The sequence below is a fragment of the Electrophorus electricus genome, chromosome 11 (genome assembly GCF_041902795.1).
Source record: "Electrophorus electricus isolate QZ-2024a chromosome 11, ASM4190279v1, whole genome shotgun sequence".
NCBI lineage: Eukaryota > Metazoa > Chordata > Actinopteri > Gymnotiformes > Gymnotidae > Electrophorus > Electrophorus electricus.
In genome coordinates, this window is record NC_137507.1 from 13,927,501 (window position 1) to 13,949,235 (window position 21,735).

The following is a 21,735-nucleotide window of genomic DNA, read 5'->3' on the forward strand; positions in this document are numbered from 1 at the left end:
ATGTCAGTTCCATATATCATTCGGTACAACAGTCAGTATGGCATACTTTTATTTCGCACCTAAACAGAAATGTATAAGCCAATGGCTAGATAATTTTTAAAAAGAGGTTGTTCACGATTGCGGTTATTTTATTTATTTTTAATATTCAAACAAAATAAATTTGGGTGGTTGGGGGGGGTGGGGGACAGTCTGAAGTTACTTAAAATGGACTAATGGCACGGGCAGAACACTGTTAAAAATGACAGACTTAATTGTATTTACAGGGAATGTCGTGCGTTTGAGCTTTTTGACACCAAATATCCCGCAAGTCGTTATCTATGATTTAACCATAGACTAAATACAAACTGAGGAAGAAGAAAAACAGATCCCTGTAGTGTATTTGCTTGTATCAACAATTTTGCGTTCATCCTTTAACAGAGTAATCAAATATTCTACATTTTGAAAATAATGAATGTAAATGTATTTTCATTCTTCCTAAAATACTGGGTATAATATAGATATAACCCTAGCCCTTTTTGTCCCTTACATCACTACTAAAGAGCAACTGCATGTCGAATTATAAGAAAATAAAGATTTGAAAATCACAGAACGCGCAAGTCTTATGAGCCTCAGAGAGTCGAGTCTTGCTGCCACCTCCTGGTTTAATATTAGAGTTGGACCCACGTAAGTGTTGAAGCGCTATGACGCGTAAATGTGATCACACACTGCCGCCTTGTGGTCGCTGTGAAATATTACCAAGCGTTACGGGTTTTCCATAGTTAACAGGTTTAATCTCGGAGTGGGGTTCGTTTGTGATTTTCCTTTGAAAAGTAATTTTAATCTCAGGTTAGTCCTTCTTCAAGAAAGAGGCCCTTGATTTAAATTCAGTTGGTATACACATTTGCTAAGAACATCAAAAACAACAGAAGTCAAGAGGCTGTGTCAGAAAACCTGCCAAGGGTATCAGAAAAAAAAATTAATACAGTAGTCTTAGATCAGTGGGCTGAGATGCCTTACAAAACACAGATCAGAGAGAAAAAATCTCAATCCCAAGTAAACACTAGAGATGCTGAAACCGATTCAGTATCACATGACATCACATTTATATATTTAAACCTAAACTGCTTGTGTGCTCAAGAACACAGGCATTGACTGCATGTATAAGCAAATAAAATGGCTACACGCTTTTGTCTATATTTCTTTCACTGAATAAACTTACATAACAGCAAATAAAAACTGATATGAATGAAAATTGCATCCCATAAATGCCTTATCCAGACTTATCCAGCAAGGCCAGACTGCAGCACATGCTGCAACAGGTTGGTGTCCACAGAGGGCAGACTAGCATGGCTCATGGGTAACAGGAGCTATTTTTAATGTTCTGCTCACGGTACAATGTTAGCTGCAACCTGAGTCGGTGCATTCAGTCACACCGTGTGGGGTTTCAGTGCACTGGAGCTGCTCCTCTCTGTCCCTGCCTCACACACTGCTTAGGGATGTCTGCAGAAGAGCCCAGACCATCTGTTGCCTCTCGCCGCACCAAGCCCCCAGCCCTTGGCCCCCAGCTGTGGGATGAAGGTGAGGAAGAGGATGAGAAGGAGGTGCATGGAAACCAGGAGCCCAAGACTCCGTCGAGGAGCTCCAGCGACGAGTCAGAGGAGTCAGAAGCCGAGCTGCCGCCGGCGTATGCCACCCGCAGGAAGGTGTCATTTGCCGACGCTTTTGGCCTCGACCTGGTCTCCGTCAAAGAGTTTGACACCGGCGCCGACTCAGGCAGCCCACCAGGCCTGCTGCAGGTGGGATCACCGGATGGAAAGCGTTACCGCCTGTTCCGCCTTTTCGCTGTTCCATCATCCAATGAGGAGCTGGTTGCCCGCCTGCGGCAGAACAAGCTGGAGGTGGAGAGCGTGGAATTCCTGCCCAACACCACCACCATCCGCGGTGTTGTGCGCGTGCTCAACCTCTCCTACCACAAATCCGTGTACGTGCGCATCACCCTGGACGGATGGGGCAGCCACTTTGACTTGCTGGCTGAATACGTGCCCGGATCCAGTGATGGGGAGACGGACCGCTTCTCCTTCAGGTTCACGCTGATGCCTCCCTTCCGGGCCGAGGGGGCATGGGTGGAGTTCTGCCTCCGCTATGAGTCCTCAACCGGGACCTTTTGGGCCAACAATGGAGGTGCAAACTATGTGCTGTTGTGTCAATGCAGAGAAGAGAGGGATTTGAGAGAGAAAGGAGAGAGAGAAAAGGAGACAGAAGAAAACAATCACAAGTGGAAGAAGAGCTGCTTAAAGGCTGTTGGGTAAATACTGCCTCTGGAACCATTGCACCCAAAAGTGCAATGAAAAGAGTAATAACTTCACCTTTTGTCATTATCACACAATAAAATAAAGTTTTGAGCACCAAAACATCTCATGTCAAATTAGACTAAACTATGCTTAAACACATAAATGTATGTCAGTCCAAATGTTTTGGTGCATTGTATGCAATGCCGTGACTTGTCATTGCCAGTTGTGTTTGGAGATGACTGAAGCACACTGTATCGTTTCCACTCCGCATGTTTACAGGAAGTGGAACTGTGTTGAGCTGAAGTCCACAGACGTGAGCAACGAGCCCTCAGGTGGGTGTCTTGGCCAGAGAGGCTATGCAAGCGCCAGCTTTGGTTCTGTTTCCAGTCTAGGCATGACAGGAGCTGTTTGCTTCACAGAACCAGAGTCACTCAGGCCTATAGACAGAGAGGGACGGAAAACGCAGCATGAACCCGAGAGCTGCCCAAGTGAGGCCCCAGAGGAAACCCGCAAAGCTTTGGTAAGGTCAATCAGTTCTCCATCAGGACTGCGCTATAGAACATAGACACAGGTTAAAGGGAAGGTTAACACATAGCAGTGGGGGTTGGAAATGTATCCTGTAGCTACTATTGTACTTGGTTAGGTTTCTTCCACCAAGAATGGGTTCCTTTTAAATGACTGTACACCTTGGGATCCTGTGATCAAAAACTCTGACACTAGAGTTGTTTTTATATATTTGAGTTTTAATTTGAGCTTTAATTTGAGATTTGATGGTTTTTTTAATTAGTTTGAATTTACATTGTTTATACCCAGCTCAACCACTGAGGGAAATAATTGCCATGTGGTTGGCTATGGTAAGCTGATAATATAACACCAAATAATTTTTGTATACTCTTTCAAAAGCAGAAACTTTAACTCAAGATGTTTTTCAATTACTTTTTGCTTTTTTTAACAGCTTGAATTACACTGTCTGTCAGTCATTCTTTATGCTATAGCAGATATGGTATAGTTCGGTTTTAAAAGAAGGTGATGCCCAAATGTCGCACAAATTGCCTTCATGCAGCATTTCTAGAGCAAGAGCACTCTGGTGAGTGGAAGCACATTGTTTCTTGGGTCAGAGTGGCTGGGATTAGGGTGGCATGCAGAATGTGTCAGCTTCAAATGTAGAGCGCACATGACCAGGACGGGGCAGCAACATGACGCCGAGGAACACACCACATGTCCTGTAAGACCGGTCACACGCAAAGCTATTAGAGCTGCCGACCAGGGCAGGACATGCACATGTAAACACTGGCAGGTGTGAATTGATGAGTCAGTACAGTGTGCAGTAACAAAAAAAAAAAATGCAACTACATGGTATTTCTGTTTAGACTAACCTCTAGATTAAACTCCATTAGTTATTAGGTTATTGGTAGCTACTAATCTTAAGGCATAATAAAGTAACTACTGTAAATTATTCAGTAACTAATATACAACTAATTAAAAGGTAGGTAGTTAAAGGAGAAATAAAGAGGTTATATGTAATTAAATGTAATTGGGAATGTGGTTTTGTGACTATGTGATTGGCAGGCGGAAAGACGGAGCAGGCGGAAGGCATCACGGTTGGCACAGATGCAGGAACACTTCTCACAAAATGATAGAGCAGGCCAACTGGACCAGGCTAGCCCCAGCAAGGCCACAGAAGCAGGGTTAAATGTGACACTGCCTGCACCCCAGCTCAGTGCTCCAGTGAAGCCACAAGCCTCTAATGAGATCCAAGTGTCCAGCAACAAGGAGCAGAACGGGGACCCGGCACCCATCCGGTCCTACCTCCAGAGCAAACATACAACACCTCCAGACCACGCAGATGTTTCTGAGATCGGAGTCAGAGAAAGCCCCAACGTCTGTGAGGAGCAGCTATTGGAAGACGGCTCAACTGTGTCATGTGCTGATGCCTGGGAGGCTTTCCTCAATGGGATGGATCGTTCAGATGACCGCACTTCTGCACTGGGACAAGAGGGTTCGCTTTGCACCGGCCCGTTTCCATCGCACACAGAACACGACCCGTCCGCTCCAGGGGATGAGGCGCCGTCTAGCTGCAGAGCAACCAGAGATGCCCAGGAGAGCATGCTGACAGGCAGCCAGAGCGGTCTGTTTGGAGCAGTGGAAAGTCAAGAGTCTGATCGCACAGCCGAGTGGTCAGACAGCTCCAAATATGTGAGAGATGGGGTGTTGGATTACGAGTGCACCGCAAAACCAGCACTCGCCTCCAAAAGGAGCATTGGCCAGGAATCGGAAACAGCGCAGGAGCAGTGGGGCTTGGTGAGTAACAGTCACCCATCCTGGGAGACGACTTTCGGTGAAGATGTGTCCCTGCTCGCAACCAAACCCAGAGAGACAGCCCGAACTGAAGGTGGCACAGGGCTTGAGAATTTTAAAGCAGAAGGCGGAGTCTCACCAGAGGTGGCCAGAGAGGAAAAGGTGAAAAGAGATGTGCACAGAGGGGCCGACGATGGCCTGGCATTTGTAGGGGTCAGGGACATGCTATTCCCAGGCAGATATGCTGAGGGAGGGGCCACTTTCCAAAGACAGCACACAAGTGAAGAGCGAGAACCCAAGCAGGAAAAAGAGCATATCAGGGAAGAAAATAATAACACGGCACCATTAAAAGAGAAAACTCGGAGCAAGCATTCAGAAGTCCCCTCAGAAGCACTAGAAAGAAGAAAGCATGCAGAGAATAAAGAACCCACAGACCCGCGAGTACAAACCACAGAGGCATTGGTGGTCTCGGTGAGTGAGAGAGGTGTGTTTGAAAAAGAGGAATTCGACACCCGGACTGAATGTCTTGACCTGGAAGCTTTCAAGCCCCAGGGAGAAGAGGAGGCAGTGTATGTTGACCCCATAAAAGACAGCCTGACTGACACAAGCGAGAGGCCTGAATCGCCGTCTGTAGAGATAGAGGCAGCTGATTGGAATTGTGAAAGTTCAAATACAATGGCAGAGAGTCAGGCTTACTGCGCGGCAGCTGAGCGTACCCATGGGAGGGAGAGGGAGGGGAATGTCTGCACAGATTCTCTCTTGGGGGAGGAGCCTTGCAGCAGCACCACCACAGCCACCCATGAACCCCCTCTGGCCCTGACGAGTCGCGCCACCTGTGGCCTCTCTGGGCCTTTCGGCAGGATGGAATCCGCCAGTGAGAGTGACCCATTGCTCCTCCCTGCCTCTAACCAGTGCTTTGAGTGCTCTGGTGAGACTATGAGGCACAGGGAAACTCAGGACCAGCTGGAGTCAGAAGGTGAGAGGGAGCGAGCTGCCCTGTCTCCCAGGACAGCTGCATCCTCGGTGGGCAAGATCCTCCTGGTATTCTGCTCCTTGGGCTTTGTATCCAGGGCTCTAGTGTATGCCGCTTTGGTTGTGATCCTCATAACTGCTTATCTGCACAACCTGCCAGTCTGCCTGGCCATCTATCTGTTGTCTGTGTGCTGGTGGTGTGGGCAGGGCATGAAAAAGCAGGTAGTAGCAGCAGACAGTGTGGACTGACAATTAAAAGTCAAAAGTGTGAATCACTCAGTCAAGTAAAGCATTTTAAGGGCCCAACATTGATTAACTGTATCAGATTTATAAAATGTCATTTTTTTTTCCTTTTTAGTGTGTTTTATTCATTAGTAGGATTAGTTGGAGCTACAGAAACATAGCCTGCTATACTCGCAGGCTTATAACATTTGAAAATGACACAGCCTATATTTGATGAAACCAAGGTAATATGCCTTTGGAATACATCTTTGTTTGTGTTGGCATATTTTACCCCTAAAAAACATACAATCTACACAGTAATACACTGTTTATAAAATACATAGGATGGTAAATTTAACATTTACTGTGAAAAGGACACCATTGCTGTGCCTTCTAGCATATACATTGAGAAACCTGGATAGTTCAGTTGTGTTTGTTTCTTAAGTAAAATACTCCCATAAACATCTTTACATTTAATACATCTAATGATGTCTAATTCACATAAATACTTCTTGCTTGTCATGAGCAGACTCTTAAGGTTTTTATTACACTAAGGATGGTCCGCATTCGTTACACGGGATCTTCACATCGTGGTAATGACCTCAGGTGGTGGTACAGAATAACAATGTCTCCCTGGGTTGTGTAACACCACATAATTAGTCTGCCCATACAGCAGCTGTGTTACTTAAAGTCAAAAACAATCATATAGCCCCTGATTCTGAAAAATACAGGAAACAGGTACCAGTCATTTGTGGAAACATTTTAACTCGTGTCCAAAGCAATCTGACTTGTGTCCAATGCAAATGACTCAGATTTTCACCAGTGTCTTCTCCAGAAAGACAAGGATACACAGTGTTGAAGCACCAAAGCTATTTCAGTGCTAACAATTCGCCCTTGTGGCGAATTATGTTAAACATGAGTGAGTGAGTATGTCAGTGAATTACAATCCAGGTCTGAAGGTCAAAGAGAGGGTCAGAGCCCAAGGTAAAATGAATAAGATGACAGCTCCTTTTACTGAATATGTAAGGTATGGCCCATGTGGTAATAGCTGACTGCATTTGTCATCTATTTACAGTGAACTATGAAGCTTCAGCATGTCTGTGTTGCTGTCGTGCTTTGCTTCCCAAATAAATCTGCTATGTAGCCAGTTATCCAAAACTGCTAGCTGGTGTCTGTGCAACAAATGCAACATAAAACTTACATGCATTCATATAAAGTGAAAAGAAAACTCAGATTGCAAAGCTAAATATCTGTCAACTTGTAGGACGTCTTTGTCTCCAATCCTGTGGCAGGGATGTGCTGAGCGTGGGCTTGCAGGCAGACAGAAGCTCTGTCCTTGGGCCAGGAGAGGTCTTCCAGGCCCAAAACTACACTGTGCTACCAATATTCACATTGTACTGTTTGGAGCTCTGCTGAAATCCACAAACTAACTTATGATCTGCAAAATATTGTGTTAGCATAGACTATGTGCTCATTTCTTTTAGTACTGCATAACACTAATGTGTACTTTCATGTCCCAGGTCTGCATAGCTATTTTGGTATATATTTAGGCCACAGAACACATTGAACCCTTGACTATGCGAGTCTGGACACAGTAGTGCACTGGTGGCTTGCACATGGGTTCTGACCTCATGGAACACCTGCTACGAGTTTGGACGCACTGTGATGGACGTGACATTTCCTGCAACATACGCCATGTGACTATCCCCAGACTCCAACCCCGGGGAGCAGAGCATCACAGGGAGAGAACACATGCCGAGGGAAGTCTGATCTCTCATGTACGTATCTCACACACAGAACCAGAGACGGAGCCACATACAAAAGGCGGGGCTTAAGTTCCCTGTGCCAGGAATGTCTCTGCTACATATCCACAGAAGAGTGTAAGAGTGCTATATATATATATACATACATACATACATACAGGGATATGGACATGAAATGTGTGGACATGGAATTTGTTACTCACATGTCTCGAATGATATGAGTGTTTGAAGAGCTCAAGGTTCATGTCTGTGAGCATAAAGGGCAGTGTATAGGTGGGGGAGTGGGGGAAGTGGGTGATAAAGCTCTTTACTGAGTGACACTGAACCCCTTGATTCTCTTCTGTCATGGCTGTGACCTTTCAGGGGCTGACTAGATTCCAAAGAGGCAGTTGCAAAAGACTCAGGCAGACTCCCTCCAATTTACTGATTAAGCACTCTAATTATTCTTAACTTGATTAGATTACTAAACCAGGGTAGACCAAGAAAAGGGGAAAAAAATAAATAAATAAATATATATATATATATATATATATATATATATATATATATATATATATATATATATATATATATCACTCTGGGTAGACCACTCTCAAACCAGCATGTCACACATTGATTTGTGTGAAGACTCCAACACTCCTGTGCCTGATATACCAGAACAACACCTACTAATCTGCCACTAGCATATCAGTGTAACTGCTGAGTTGAGAATGTCTGCCACACAAATAATATCCAATCAGCAGCAGTCCTTTGATCAGAAACTGACTAGTAAAGAAAGTGGCTGGCAAATTGTGCATCTCAACAGGTATACTAAAGTCTGTTGTAATAAATACAAAATGAATCTGAAAGACAGGTGTGCCAGTTAGTGCAATGTATGTATTTCTAATAAAGTATGGGGTAATGGTTAAAAAGAATCATACAGGAACATATTTATCCTCCAATTTGCAGAGAAAATAAGTGATTCAACAAATTAACATAATCTTAAACAAAATTATCATATTCAGTACTTGGTCGCAAATCCAGTCAGTGGCTGCTTAAAGTCTGTAGCCCATAGATATTACCAGATGCTAGATCTCTTTTCCAGAGGAGTTCTACCATAACAGGGATTCGGCCAGGACTGTACAGGGACTTACAGCCTGCGCTGACATGTGTCCTCAGCAGGGCTCATACATTTTAACTTGAATTGGGCCACATTGCACAAGCATTAGTAATTCCTTTATCTATCTAAATATGCATTCACACTCCTACATACTTCAAATAAGCTGCACTTTGTGAGTCCTTTAAGTAGATGTTTTGGGAAGAATCATAAAGCATTGTTTGTACCTGATAAACACTAAACCCTAGCCCATAAGCGGAAAACTTTTCATTTAAAACTTTTCATTTAAATATTTTAGCAGCAGTGCCCTCTGAAAGACTGGTGATGTTTGATTCTGTACATCTCGATTACTTCATCTTACTTCTTTGGGGCACCATGAGGAGATCAGAACCTGTGAACCTGTGTTTATAGGAGACAGTTTCCTTCAGAACCTTTCCAGCAGCACATGTAACAGCTGCATACCATACCATAGTACCCTAAAGAGTGCTTTCATTCTCAGCATACTCCCAGGCCTTGCCGACCACTACTACATCCCAGGGAGCTGGCAGCCACGTACCTTTGACTGGGTTAATGAGGTTGCATAAGCTGGCCCATGAGTCTGGTCTCACGGGGCGTTGCTATTTGGAGCTCCAGTGACAGTGGAGAAATGTGATAGGGATCTGACTCTAGGCATGATCCTCTCTATTCCTGATACCCCTCCCACGAACGAGAGTTGTTTTTTTTTTAAATATATAAAGCCATATGACTCGCATCATGTGAGAGATATTTTTTGCTCTGAGAACTTAACTGTACAGACTTTTTTCTTGTCAGACAAAAAATTGAAATATTTGAGCTTTTTTTTTTTGTATAGAGCGTTCTCCATTTGTGTATTTAAACAGTAGAGTCAAATGCTTTAACTGACTGGATTTGTTTGATCATCTGCTGAAATAACTTCATCAGTATAATCAAAGCTGGAGGTCCAGATTGGAAATAGGCGTGGTTCCTGTTCAGACTTCAATAAATAACGTGCTTTCTGTAGTATGTGTGGAATGTTTAATGGGATTTTGTATATTTGGAATGCAGGGTAATAAAAACCGCCAAAGGCAAAACTGTTGTGAGATGAAGACGATCAGGGGTGAGAGAATATCGGTACGCTACCGGCCTAATAAGACGAGAAACGTATCTCCGATGTAGTTTCCGATATGCTGCCGGCAGATGGCAGTATAATGCTACTTATTACACAGGTGTTCGTGTCGACACAGCGCTAAAAGGGGCCACCCTGACAGAATGAGTTTGATCAAACAGTTATATGCCCCTAATGACCAGGCTCCATGTAAGCCAACACATCTAGTAGGGCAAGCTGCACAAATACACCGATGTCTATGAGCAAGACTGTACTACATGAAGCTGCCCTTCTAAGTGAGTGCAGTTTGCAGAGGATGGTGCTCTTGCAGAAACATACTGGTCACATGATGGCAGAGCATACTACTCTGCTCTTTCTTTCACGTGCAAACACACACATACACACAGACGGATGTGCGGACACACCTATATGCACAGAGGGATGCTTGTTTCTCCTAATTTCCCTCATGTACCCCTTCAGAATCTGGGTTATCTGAATGTCCCTGGAGGCTGAGCACTCATGCATCATTAGTGAACATCCAGAGCTTGTGAGGACAAACTCTCTCTCTCTCTCTCTCTCTCTCTCTCTCTCTCTCTCTCTCTCGCTCTCTCTCTCTCTCTCTCTCTCTCTCTCTCATACACACACACGCATGCACGCACGCACACACACACACACACACACACACACACACACACACACACACACACACACACACACATACATACAGTAGTCTAACTTAAGTATCTCACTTCATTCTCTGGCCTGTCTCTTTCATTTTTGTGGGTGCATGTGAAGACACCTGAGTTCATGCTGGCTGCCACAGTATAGCAGCACACCAGCATATCGCATGACATACGGTGTATACGTATGTTCAACAGTTAGAGCAGAAATATCAGACAGTATCTGGGTGAAATGCCCTCAATGCTAATTCATTTTCATTGGCTGGATATTCTACATGTTACAAAAGTGGACACTACCATAATTTTCATTGTTGTAGAGAATTAAATGTCCTTGTCTCCTCTAGTCAAAGACAGTTTCCCTTGGCAGGGACATCATGACCTGCTAGGCTTGTTTACTGCATCCACTGGAGCCTACCACTTGACTTTGAGAGAGGAATAACAAATAATGAGAAAGACAACGGACAAATGAACAGATGCTGAGATAAAGGGAGAGAGAAGGAGAGGGCATGGAGGTGGATGGGAGTTGGCTGGATGCTTCTGTGGCATCTGGTGGCAGAGGATCCACTCAGTCCATCAGCACAGCTGCTCAGGCTCCTAATGCAAGGAGACAAGCCTCTCCTAAAGGAAATCCCACAGGAAACAAGGGCTCACTGACTCTTTCTCTCTCTCTCTCTCTCTCTCTCTCTCTCTCTCTCTCTCTCTCTCTCTCTCTCTCTCTCTCTCTCACTCATCCTTTAGTCACTACACCAGTCTTGACAGTCACCTGGGCTGAGCCAATCACTCCTGCCTGCTTTTACTGTAATTAGCGATCTGTCAGTTTCAGCGCAGCGCACCCAACAGCCTACGGTGCACTGCAATCAGCAGAACAGTGCTGCCAGACACGCACAGGCATGCACACCCAGCCTCCCTTTGGGGCGTAGAGGGGACCCAAGTCCCGATCTCTTTAAATGCCATTAAGGTGGCAGGGCTGACCAAAATGTCAGCATAGCATTTGATAAAGTGACAGGGCTACGGTAATGGGGTCTCTCCGGACTAGCCACATGGAAAAAGGGACCACGACACGTAACACTGGAGCCTTTTTTGTGCTTTCTTTTACCTAGGAAGGATTCCAAGAACAAGCCAAATCATTTATCATCAGTTTGCGAAAGCTATCCAAAGTGGGCCACTTTGGGCGGCCTTAACACAAACCCGTCCACTGACCCAACCTCACAGCCAAGGCTTATGGGGTGTCTCCTGGTATGCAGCTGTGGAGAAGAAGATAAACTGTTGGATGATTCACCCACACTCCTGTGAGAGCCCTGAGTGTCTAGTTCTCATCTGCAATCCAGGCCAAGCTTTTGTACATATTATGAGCTACTGAGTAGATGAGTTCATCCCATGGCGTCTTACTTCTTTACTCTCTCTCTCTCTCTCTCTCTCTCTCTCTCCTCTTCTTCTCAGGGTACGACCCACTGGAATGTTCTGCACACTGGAGGAAAAGCATGGTAGGACAGAAGACGAGCAAGCAGAAAAAGAGGAGGACAGGATCGGGAGGACACACAGGGGGTGACGGAGGGAGGGAGGTGGGTGACTTGTCCTCCGTCTGAGGACAGGGTGACTCAGGCAGCCATCGATTTTCTCCCGAGCAGCCCAGCGGCCTTAAATCACCGGCTCACAGCTGATGCCGGAAGCCCACGAGACGCGTTTTATTAGAGCCCACCCTCGTGACCTGGGAGCTCCTGCACGAAATCCATCTCCGGCGGCGGCGCACTACAGATTGGAAGAGTTTGGGGCACCGAGAGTAAAGAGAGTGTAGCCTCAGGCATGGCAAGGGATGGGAAGCCAAGCTCATTTGGCTGAGGTCGGGTCCAGAGAGGTCTGCCCATAGCACTACCTGCTCTCACTGGCAGGTGAGGGGTGGGAAGAGGGCATGATCCCGGGAAAGGCTAGCTATTCTGGGAAGACTGAGACTGGTGAGGGTGCAGGTGGGAATCCGGGCATGGATGGATGAGCTAAGTGTGAGCAGAACATTCATGCACCAGATGTTTACTTTTGAGAGGCCCTATAGGACACAGCACACACACACACGCACACAAACACACACACACACACACACACACGCAGGCACACACACACACACACACACACACACACACACACACACACACACACACACACACACACACACACACACACAAAGCCTGGAATTTTCCTCTGACTGAGACAGTACATCCGTTCAGACTGACAGTTGCCTTCAGTCTGAGCACGGTTTCAGGACATGGCACTGTTGCCACTATTAATATTGAGTCAGATATTACACTGCAACAGTATTAAGTCCAAAACAAGCACTCTAGCTTGGTATCAGGCATGTGATGCTGATGTGTAGAGACACACCGAGTGAGAGATCATTCTCATGCTTTTTGTCTCCAACCTCCTGTTTTTCGTCCCCATCTGTCTTGTCAGAAGACATTAGGAAATGAGGCCTCATGCAGGGTAGGAGATCTGTATTTATTTGTCTTGTTATGCAGTACATGCACACACGCACCCACACCCACTTACACACATACACACACAGACAGACACACGTTATTTAAGGTAAGCTGAAACACACATACATTGACATTATATACTACCCTGGGGCAGTGATTTAGGTTATGGACACTGATGGCCAGGGCCGTGGATGTAGCTGCAGTGTGCCTTACTGACATCAAACTCCTTTATGCAACATGCTGGCATTGACCTGGGACATCACAGCAGTGAGAAACGTGTCCAAATGGACCTTCTAAAATAAGGTTGTGCTTCTGCGATGGATCACACTGGGTACAAACGAGAATGCAGGAAAACAAGGTCAACCTCATCTTTCAACAATAATTGGGTTCCAGCAGCTTTTTGGCTTGAAACATAATTAGATCTGGAACACACTGTGTCATCAAACAGCCAAATACATGTTTAAAGAGCAGGCAACCCCAGCCCATGGATCCAACATTTGTCTATGTGCGGGAAGAGCATCTAAAATAAATTACATGACTGGATGTGACTTTCTGGCACGTGGGTTCTTTTTCTGGCCCAGGTAAAGTGTGTAGCGGTAGGGAAGAGGGGGAGTAGGCCGTTCACCTCCCAGAACGCCCCCGTCGTTGCGGGAGTGCGCAAGCTGTGCCCACCGGCCAATCCAGCGAGCCCGTATGAGAGCACAGTGCCTCACAACTAGCAGATATGGTAGAGTGGGCGGTGCCTGTTGCAGGCTTGGAGTCTTGTGAACATGCAGGAAAGCAATGACGTGTATGTCTTCTCGTGGCTATTTACACTAATTGATTTTACACTGAGTGGCAGCACATGAGAGCACAACTCCACGTGCGTCTGTGAGTGTGTGTGTGCGCGCGTGTGTGTGTGTGTGTGTGTGTGAGTGAGTGTGTGCATTTGTGTGTGCGTGTGTGTGTGTCTTATTCATTTAGCCCTTATTTAACCGGGCTAGTCAGTCCCATTGTGGCTTTTATGAGTGCAAACGTGCCAGCTCTTCTGTGCCTGTTTGCACAGGTCAAACCCAATCTGAAAGCTCTCGGACATTCTAGTGGAGGAGCGGCAATGATCCGGGGCCGGGTTGGAGGCTGTCAGAGCCAGCGCTTTGCATGGCTGTCAGAGAGCTATAAGAGGCAACACCCAGCATACCTCTCTGGCCTGTGCTTGCCATACGTACGTGTGGAGGCGGAAGAGCTCCGTTACGGAACTGATAGGTTGCCATGGCGACTGTCTTTGCATTGAATCAATAATAATAATAAAAAAAAGAGCAGCATGCAATTCAGCAGCAGCCTGGAAAAAAATCAGATGATGCATCCTGGCTAGTCCCTCTGCCTCCAGACAGTTCCATGCTGCTATCCAAATAGAGCAATCATTTACTCTCAATATCAAAGCCACATTTAATTCATTCCAGTCGGTTTGATCCAACAGTGCCTGATGAAGAGAGGTTGTGTAATCTCAGTGAGACAAAAAGGGCATGGTGTAGATGCACTAAGCCCTGATGTGAGCTCTGTGTGTGTTTGTGTGTGAGAGTGCGAGAGAGAGAGAGAGAGAGAGAGAGAGAGAGAGAGAGAGAGAGCAGATGCCGGCGTGTTTGGCCAGATGCCAGATTTAGGGATTGGCAGAGCAGAATGTCCGTATTCCTGACAGGCAGCAAAATCAATGAAGCCTTTAGCCCTCTAAAATGGAGTGCTATTGTACATCAGGGAATTTTACACACAGAAACACTTGCATCACCTCCACACACAAACAGGACTTCAGAGAGATTTTGCAAATGCTTGTCCAAGCTGGTTTCAAAAGAAGGACAGTGAGGATCATATTAATGTCAGCATTAGCCAGACGTGACCTGTCTAACTACTGAAACGGTGTGCCACTGAAGCGTCCTTGAACAAGATGACATTAGCCCACTGCAACAATGATTCAAAAAAAACCCCCAAAAAACAGCCAAAGTCATCTCCCATAGCAGGCTGCTGATCAAAACCATCTCACATTTTCCTGGCAATTTCTAGCACTCCCAATTCACTAGTGTGAAATCAGAAATTATCCTGCCCTTGTTTTATTTGAGGGCGGGGGAATTCCTGCTTAAGCAAGCACACTGGCTGTCTTCTGGGAGAGAGCTAGAGAGCCCAAGAGAGGGAGAAGGTGAGAGAGAGAGAGAGAGAGAGAGAGAGAGAGAGAGAGAGAGAGAGAGAGAGAGAATGGGGTGCCCTCCTCCAGACACAGATGGGAGGAATCCTTAGCAGAGGAAGAAAGACGCCCTGGCACATCATGATTCCACCAATGGTGGAACACATGTACGCAGAGGCAGAGGGTTTCCAAGGCGACCCCCTCCTCCACTGCCAGTGCTGCCGCCTGAATGTCAGACAGCTAATAAAGGCAACAGGAGCTTGGTCCATCCATACCACCGTTCTTTGTCCTCATCTCCCTTACCACCGGCACTCCTGTACAGTCTGCAAAGCTGTCATACATCTCCCACCAAGCACAATGCAACTTTATTGCTACACATTGTAGCTACTGTTGCATTAGAACACATTAAATGTGCTGCGCTTACAATATGTCATTTTCCTCACAGCTGTGTGAGCCAATTGTCTAATTTAGCTGAGCGCAGCAAACTCAGCACCCCTGAAGGGGACTTAATGGGTATCAGTTTATGCACACTGACAAGAACACAGGAGCTTGTCAGCCTGTTAGTCAAAAACTCTGTTTGACCACAATCAGACTTTGAGCTAGCCACATCCTCTTTGTGTACGTATCGCTCTACAGATCACAGACCGAAGGAAAAAAAAAGATTATGTAGTCATGCGTGACAGCCACTGCTCTGTGTGCGGCACGTGTCGGGGTCACGCAGTTTGGTTGGAGTTCACTTTATTAATCAAACTCTTCAACCCAGCAGGGTGCCGGTCTGGAAGGGCAGTAAGGCCTGGAGATGTAGCCTCAGCCGTCTACTCATGTATTCAGCATGAGAGTTCTCAGACGATTCGGCTGATCTGTATGTGTAATTGCTTATAATCGCGGTGAATGGAACCGAAATGGGTCGAACGGAAGGTCTTAAAATCCCAGTCTTTGCGCAACACCTTGTGCCACCCTGGTCCTGCCACCCATCGAGATCATCGACGTGACTGTCTTTGCCGTGTCTATGTCACCTGTACAGTGTTTGTCATCATAGCAGAATGACAATAAACGAACGTGTCACTTCTCGGTACCTCGGAAAGAGAATAAGGGAGATGAAAGATTGCCCTGACCGAGGCAGGGAGATGCAGATAGTCAGAGGAACTCCCTACGGTTTTTAGCATGTCAAGCACCTTTCACAAAACACGCTGTAATTGCGATACACCTCTGTGTGTTTGTCGGAACAGAACATTAAATTGCATGCAAAGCCTTATTGATGATGAACTAGCATATTCAGTTCTGTACAATAGCTTCCATTATTTCCAACGAAGTATATTACACTCATTTTTTTTTTTTTTTTAACAAAACAAACCATTTTATGACTATTCTAGACTGCACTCCAAGCGACGTCAATGACCCTGCTGTTTTATATAAACCTCGAGTTCATTTCTCCTTTTATCATCAGTAGACCCACGAGGCCAAGGAAACGTGAAAAGAAGTGTTTAAAAAAAGAAACTATTTTTCATCAAAAGCTTTAGACAGAATGTCAAAATTACATAATGTAACTTAGGCACAGTGACATTATGTCTTATGTCTGACATCTTTTGAATGCTACTGACTAATGTTAAAAATTTCAGTGAGGCTCAGAAGGTAGCTGCACACCCCACAGCAAGATAGTCTATAAAGTAGCTTACAAGGTGGAATCCCATGCTGTGTATTTCTTGAAAGCAGGTAAATGTGACTTTTATTTCACAAAAGTCTTTGACAATAAACCAGGCCTGTTAATGTTATGTTTCTGATTTAATTTGGTCAAGATTATGAGTGCCATGGTTTCAAATTAATTGCATCTGCATCTTCTGTTAGTGTGAAAAACTGACTGTTTAACACATTTGTAGTATAAATTACAACTTTGTTCTTTTCTATTACAGATAGGTCTTTTTTTTAACAGCTGCTTAATGTTTTGCAGTAGTGTGTGTTATACATGCTGGTTGTCACTGTATCATCACCATGGTCTGAATGGTCTTTGTTCAGCCTGTGGAGTAAATTATTTGATTCTATATTTAAAGTAAATTACTGGCTACTATGTACAATACTTTCATGGGAATATCCATTTTATTTTGTAACCTCAAAATCATCATCTGTATTGTATGCTGCAACTATAACTGCAGCATACTATATAGTTGCACATACAATATCATTCTTATTTATTTAGCTATTTAACTACATATAATTCATGTAAGTGAGGTTTCAAGTTTCCCTCAGGAATTGTTTTAGTCAACTGCCTCAAAATAGCTTCTTAAAATTTGACACTACATACAAGAGCTAAATTGCATTGTGGAATTTCCTGTTTGGAATACAGTCTGGAGTAGGTTTCAAAGCACACCCATCAATGATCCTGCAACAAATGTTCAGTACATGACAACAGACTATAATGAACCACTTAATCTCATGAACTTTGTACAGTAAAAGCATATAACAACAACACTAAGCACAAAACTGCATCACATAAGATGCTGCACAGCATTGTGGCTCAATTTTTATAGTATTATACTGTAAAACTTTCCTTAAGATCCAATCACATTTACATTTACTGCATTTAGCAGATGCTCTTATCCAGAGCGACTTACAAAAGTGCTTTGTCATTTACTATATTTCCAAGTACAGTAGGTTAGAATTAAACATACCAATGTACTAGAATACTGTAGAATACAGGGATGAATGCTGATACCTAGAAGTGCAAAATACATAAGGTCTATCTTAAACAATAAGTGCTATAAACAATAAGTGCTAGAGTTTGTTAAACAACAAACAATGCCCTACAATAAATACTAAATTAGTCCGTCAATATCGGAGCAGTGTCAGTTGTCCTTTAAATATTCTGCAAATAGATGGGTCTTCAGTCTACGTTTGAAGACTGCAAGGGACTCTGCTGTCTGGACAGCAAGTGGGAGCAAGTTCCACCATCTTGGAGCCAGGACAGAAAATAGTCTCGATGCTTGTCGTCCATGAGACCTGAAGCAAGGTATTTCAAGCTGAGCTGTACTTGTGGTTCGAAGTACTCAAGGTACGGTTCGGGCTTTGACCATTGACCTCATGTATGAAGGGGCTAGTTTATTTTTGGCTTTGTAGGTAAGCATCAAGGTTTTAAATCTGATGCGTCCAGCTACAGGGAGCCAATGAAGGTAGTGCAGCAGTGGAGTAACATGTGAACTTCGGAAGATTGAAGACCAGTCGTGCTGCTGCATTCTGGACAAGCTGTAGAGGTTTGATGGCTCTTAGAGGAAGACCAGCAAGTAGCGAGTTGCAGTAGTCTAGCTTTGAGATCACAAGAGACTGCACAAGCACCTGGGTAGCTTCCTGCAAAAGAAAGGGTCGAATACTTTGTATGTTACAAAGGAGGAATCTGCAAGACTGGGTTAGATTAGAAACATGAGTTGAGAACGACAACTGTTTGTCAAAAGTTACACCCAGGCTACGGGCAGCTTCGGATGGTGATACAAGGGAGTTCTAAAAGGAAACAGTGAGGTCATGGTAAGGGTTGGGAGTACCTGGGAAGAACAGAAGCTCGGTTTTACTGGGGTTGAGCTTCAAGTGGTGGGCTGTCACTCATGATGCGATGTCAGTCAAGCATGCCGAGATACGTCTGGAGACCTGGGTGTCAGAGGGTCGAAAAGAAAGAAATAATTGCATGTCATCGGCATAGCAGTGGTAGGAGAAACCATGAGAAGATATTACAACACCAAGAGAACGAGTATACAAAGAGAAGAGAAGGGGACCCAATACTGAGTCTTGTGGAACACCAGTGGAGAGTTTACATGGTTTGGACGTGGATCCTCTCCATGTCACTTGAGAGGACTGTCCATCCAGATAGGGCTGAAACCATCTCCAAGCAGAGCCAGTCACAGTAAGCCTGGAAAGAACAGAGAGAAGAATGTTGTGGTTCACTGTGTCAAAGGCTGCTGAAAGGTCTAGAAGAATCAAAACAGATGACTGTTTGGCAGCTTTAGCGGCATGAAGTTTCTCAGTCACTGCTATGAGGGCCATTTCTGTAGAATGTGCCAGTTTGTAGCCAGACTGATTGGGATCATGTAGCTGGTTCTGGGTGAGAAAAAGAGACAATTGATTATAAACTGCTTGATCAAGGGCTTTTGAGAGAAAAGAGAGAAGTGATACCGGTCTGTAGTTGGTAATGCTGGAGCTGTCAAGTGTGGCCTTCTTGAGGATTGGTACCGCCCTGGCGGTTTTGAATGCAGTAGGCACATATCCAGAAGATAAGGAGTTGTTGATGATGACAGAGATGAAAGGAAGCAGATCTCTTGTGATTGTCTGGAACAGAGCAGAAGGAACTGGATCCAGCGGACATGTAGTCGGATTGCTAGAAGTGAGGAGTTGAAGAATTTCATCTGTGGAGAGAGGAGAAAAAGAAGTCAGAGAGTTGGATGTTGGGGAATGCACATTGGTTGGAGGGGTGGGAACAGAGAAAAAGGACTGGAGGATTGCAGCAACCTTCTCCTCAAAGAAGGTGATAAAATCCTCTGGAGTAAGAGATGAGGAAGGAGGGGGAGGGGGAGGATTAAGGAGAGAAGAAAAAATAGTGAAGAACTTGTGTGGATCAGATGATGATTTGAATTTCTCTTTGTAGTAGGATGACTTTGCAGATGTTACTTCCAGTGAGAACTTGGAAAGGAGAGACTTGTATGAGCTGAGGTCTGAATCTACATGAGATTTCCTCCACCGCTTCTCTGCAGTCCTTAGTTCTCTCCTGTGGCAGAAGTGTTTGTTAGCCAGGGGGCAGGTGAGGAGGACTTAGCAGGTCTAGAGGAGAGAGGGCACAGAAGATTCACTGATGAGGAGAGTGTAGAAATTAAAGTATTTGTAACTGTATCCAAAGAGAGAGAGGATAGAGAGTCAGGGTGAGGAAATCACCCTATATGCATAGAACTGAACATTTATTTGCTGTACATGTGTACTCTATTACAGCAAATTCTTTTTTGCAGACTTATCTTCTGTTGCAATGGTTTTGCTGGGTTTCACACAAATGACGGTAGTTTGACTCATATGTATTAGGTTCAGGCCAAATGTCTGGATGCAGGAACCTACCTGAGCATGAGATAGGAGGTGGTGCTGTTATCATTAGCACATTAGTTACCATTAGTGGGAATTCACCTAACATTATTTATGCTGCAATTAGTGCCCAGTCCCCAATGGCGCACTCAGGGCCCTGGGGTTGACTAATGCATGAGCATGCGAGACTGTAGAGTGTCCTATTTTTCATTTTGGTGACCAGAGGAGCACTCATGATCACCCCACTACCTTTACTGCAGCCTTCATGGGCTGCAATGATGTGGCCCTGGGAGCAGATTGATTCCCAAGATTCCATGAGATACAGGCGGGGACCAGTCAGAGTGGAAAGATTTGTGTCACAGCAGAGAAGAAAAAATGCATTGATCTACCAATTTATTATTAGCTTTTAAGGATTATTAGCTGTTAAATAGCGCACGCGTGACAGTGAAAACAACAGGCAGCATCACGCAATTGCCACGGTATTAAAGTCCCCCATATGCATGCTTTTAAACCCAGCTCTTGAGGACTAGTGCACTATCATGGAGATAATAACCCATTTCTAATGTCATCCGGTTTGTTGGCCATTAGAGGGCGCTAGGCGAGAGCGTCCTAATGGAACAGGTTAATATGGAGCATTTGAGCCAAATCATGTTTTGTAAAATGATCATTTTGCTAGTGGTGGATGCATAAATGTCCTCCACATGCAGCAACATTGAATGTTGCAGTACTGCTTACATTTTTAAAGCTTTTCAAAAGTGTAAACGACTGCAGGACAGCCTGGATGATGATGATGATGATGATGATGATGATGATGATGATGATGATGATGATGATGATGATGAAGAAGAAGAAGAAGAAGAAGAAGAATTACCATAAATTCCAGCTTGAGCACTCAGTAGCACAAATCCTGCACACATTTGCTGTACAAAAAAAAATAATATACAGGTGACTTTGCTATAATACATGCTTCTTCCCAAAATGTAAGTAAGATCATGGCCAAGTGGTGAGAGAAGTTTTTAATTTCTCGTTTTGAACTGTTTAGCTCCACCTACGCCATTCATTGAGGACTCACTCGAGCGTTTTGCAGTCATTTTGATATTCCGTGGAAAGTCCACAATTTGGTGGACTTTCAGTAGGGCTGCATTTAAATATGTTATTACAGTAGTTTTATAAGTTTAGCCAGTTCCATAGCAATAGGGAAGTTTCTACCCACATTTTACAACTGCTTAAACTTGACAGATGTAAATCGAGCTCATCTTAGCTCAGCTCACAACTAAAAACCACACACCTAGCTACTAGCTAAATAAATTAGCCAAGTTAGCCGAGCACTCAAATAGCTAGCTCAGTTTGCCAGAACAGCCACTAAATGACAAGCTGTTAACCAAGTTAATATTAGCTAATGGTTAACTATTAATAATGGAAGTCTATGTTTCACTAGAGTAGTTCACTGGCACTTGAAAGTACTACAAAATACATGATACACAAATAAACTTTCATAGCTAGCTTGCAAGCTACTCAGTTAGCTACAGCTAGCTCAAACCTAGGTTTCATTCAAACCAATATCATTGTAAGAAGTACAAACTGACTTAACAAAAATTAGCATTCTGAAAGATTATAAAATAGTCTCATCAAATGTAATTTTCCAAACTATTCCAAAATTCAATAA

The 21,735-nt window shown here is 44.4% G+C and overlaps 1 protein-coding gene and 1 long non-coding RNA gene across 6 annotated transcripts; one reads left to right on the plus strand and one right to left on the minus strand.

Moving 5' to 3' along the window:
* The first annotated feature begins 1,392 nt into the window (after positions 1–1,392).
* On the plus strand, positions 1,393–13,419 carry ppp1r3aa (protein phosphatase 1, regulatory subunit 3Aa). Of its 5 annotated transcripts, XR_003411289.3 has the most exons (7): positions 1,393–2,284; positions 2,550–2,602; positions 2,690–2,790; positions 3,840–5,544; positions 7,283–7,540; positions 11,504–11,692; positions 11,844–13,419. XR_003411289.3 is itself a non-coding variant. In XM_027019780.3 (5 exons), exons 1-5 carry the CDS (start codon positions 1,476–1,478, stop codon positions 7,327–7,329), a joined length of 2,715 nt encoding a protein of 904 aa, XP_026875581.2. In that variant the 5' UTR covers positions 1,393–1,475; the 3' UTR covers positions 7,330–10,449. The 5 variants fall into 5 exon arrangements, 3 of the variants coding, with proteins under 3 accessions (XP_026875581.2, XP_026875580.2, XP_026875579.2); XR_014126072.1 differs by lacking the exon at positions 11,504–11,692; XM_027019780.3 differs by lacking the exons at positions 11,504–11,692; positions 11,844–13,419 and having other exon boundaries at positions 7,283–10,449.
* A 3,692-nt stretch (positions 13,420–17,111) lies between these two features.
* LOC145659917 (uncharacterized) lies at positions 17,112–20,742 on the minus strand. The gene is made up of 3 exons (XR_014126085.1): positions 18,821–20,742; positions 18,554–18,656; positions 17,112–18,362 (listed from the first exon to the last, which is right to left on the minus strand). It is a non-coding gene; the product is annotated as an uncharacterized LOC145659917 (long non-coding RNA).
* Positions 20,743–21,735: the final 993 nt, after the last annotated feature.

What these genes read in the sequence shown, in the direction of transcription:
- ppp1r3aa (XM_027019778.3), top strand. Translation starts at nt 1,476, where the DNA reads ATGTCTGCAGAAGAGCCCAGACCATCTGTTGCCTCTCGCCGCACCAAG. An exon ending in AGCTGCTTAAAGGCTGTTGG is followed by an intron (nt 2,285 to 2,549) that starts GTAAATACTGCC and finishes GCATGTTTACAG; the next exon opens with GAAGTGGAACTGTGTTGAGC. An exon ending in CGTGAGCAACGAGCCCTCAG is followed by an intron (nt 2,603 to 2,689) that starts GTGGGTGTCTTG and finishes TTTGCTTCACAG; the next exon opens with AACCAGAGTCACTCAGGCCT.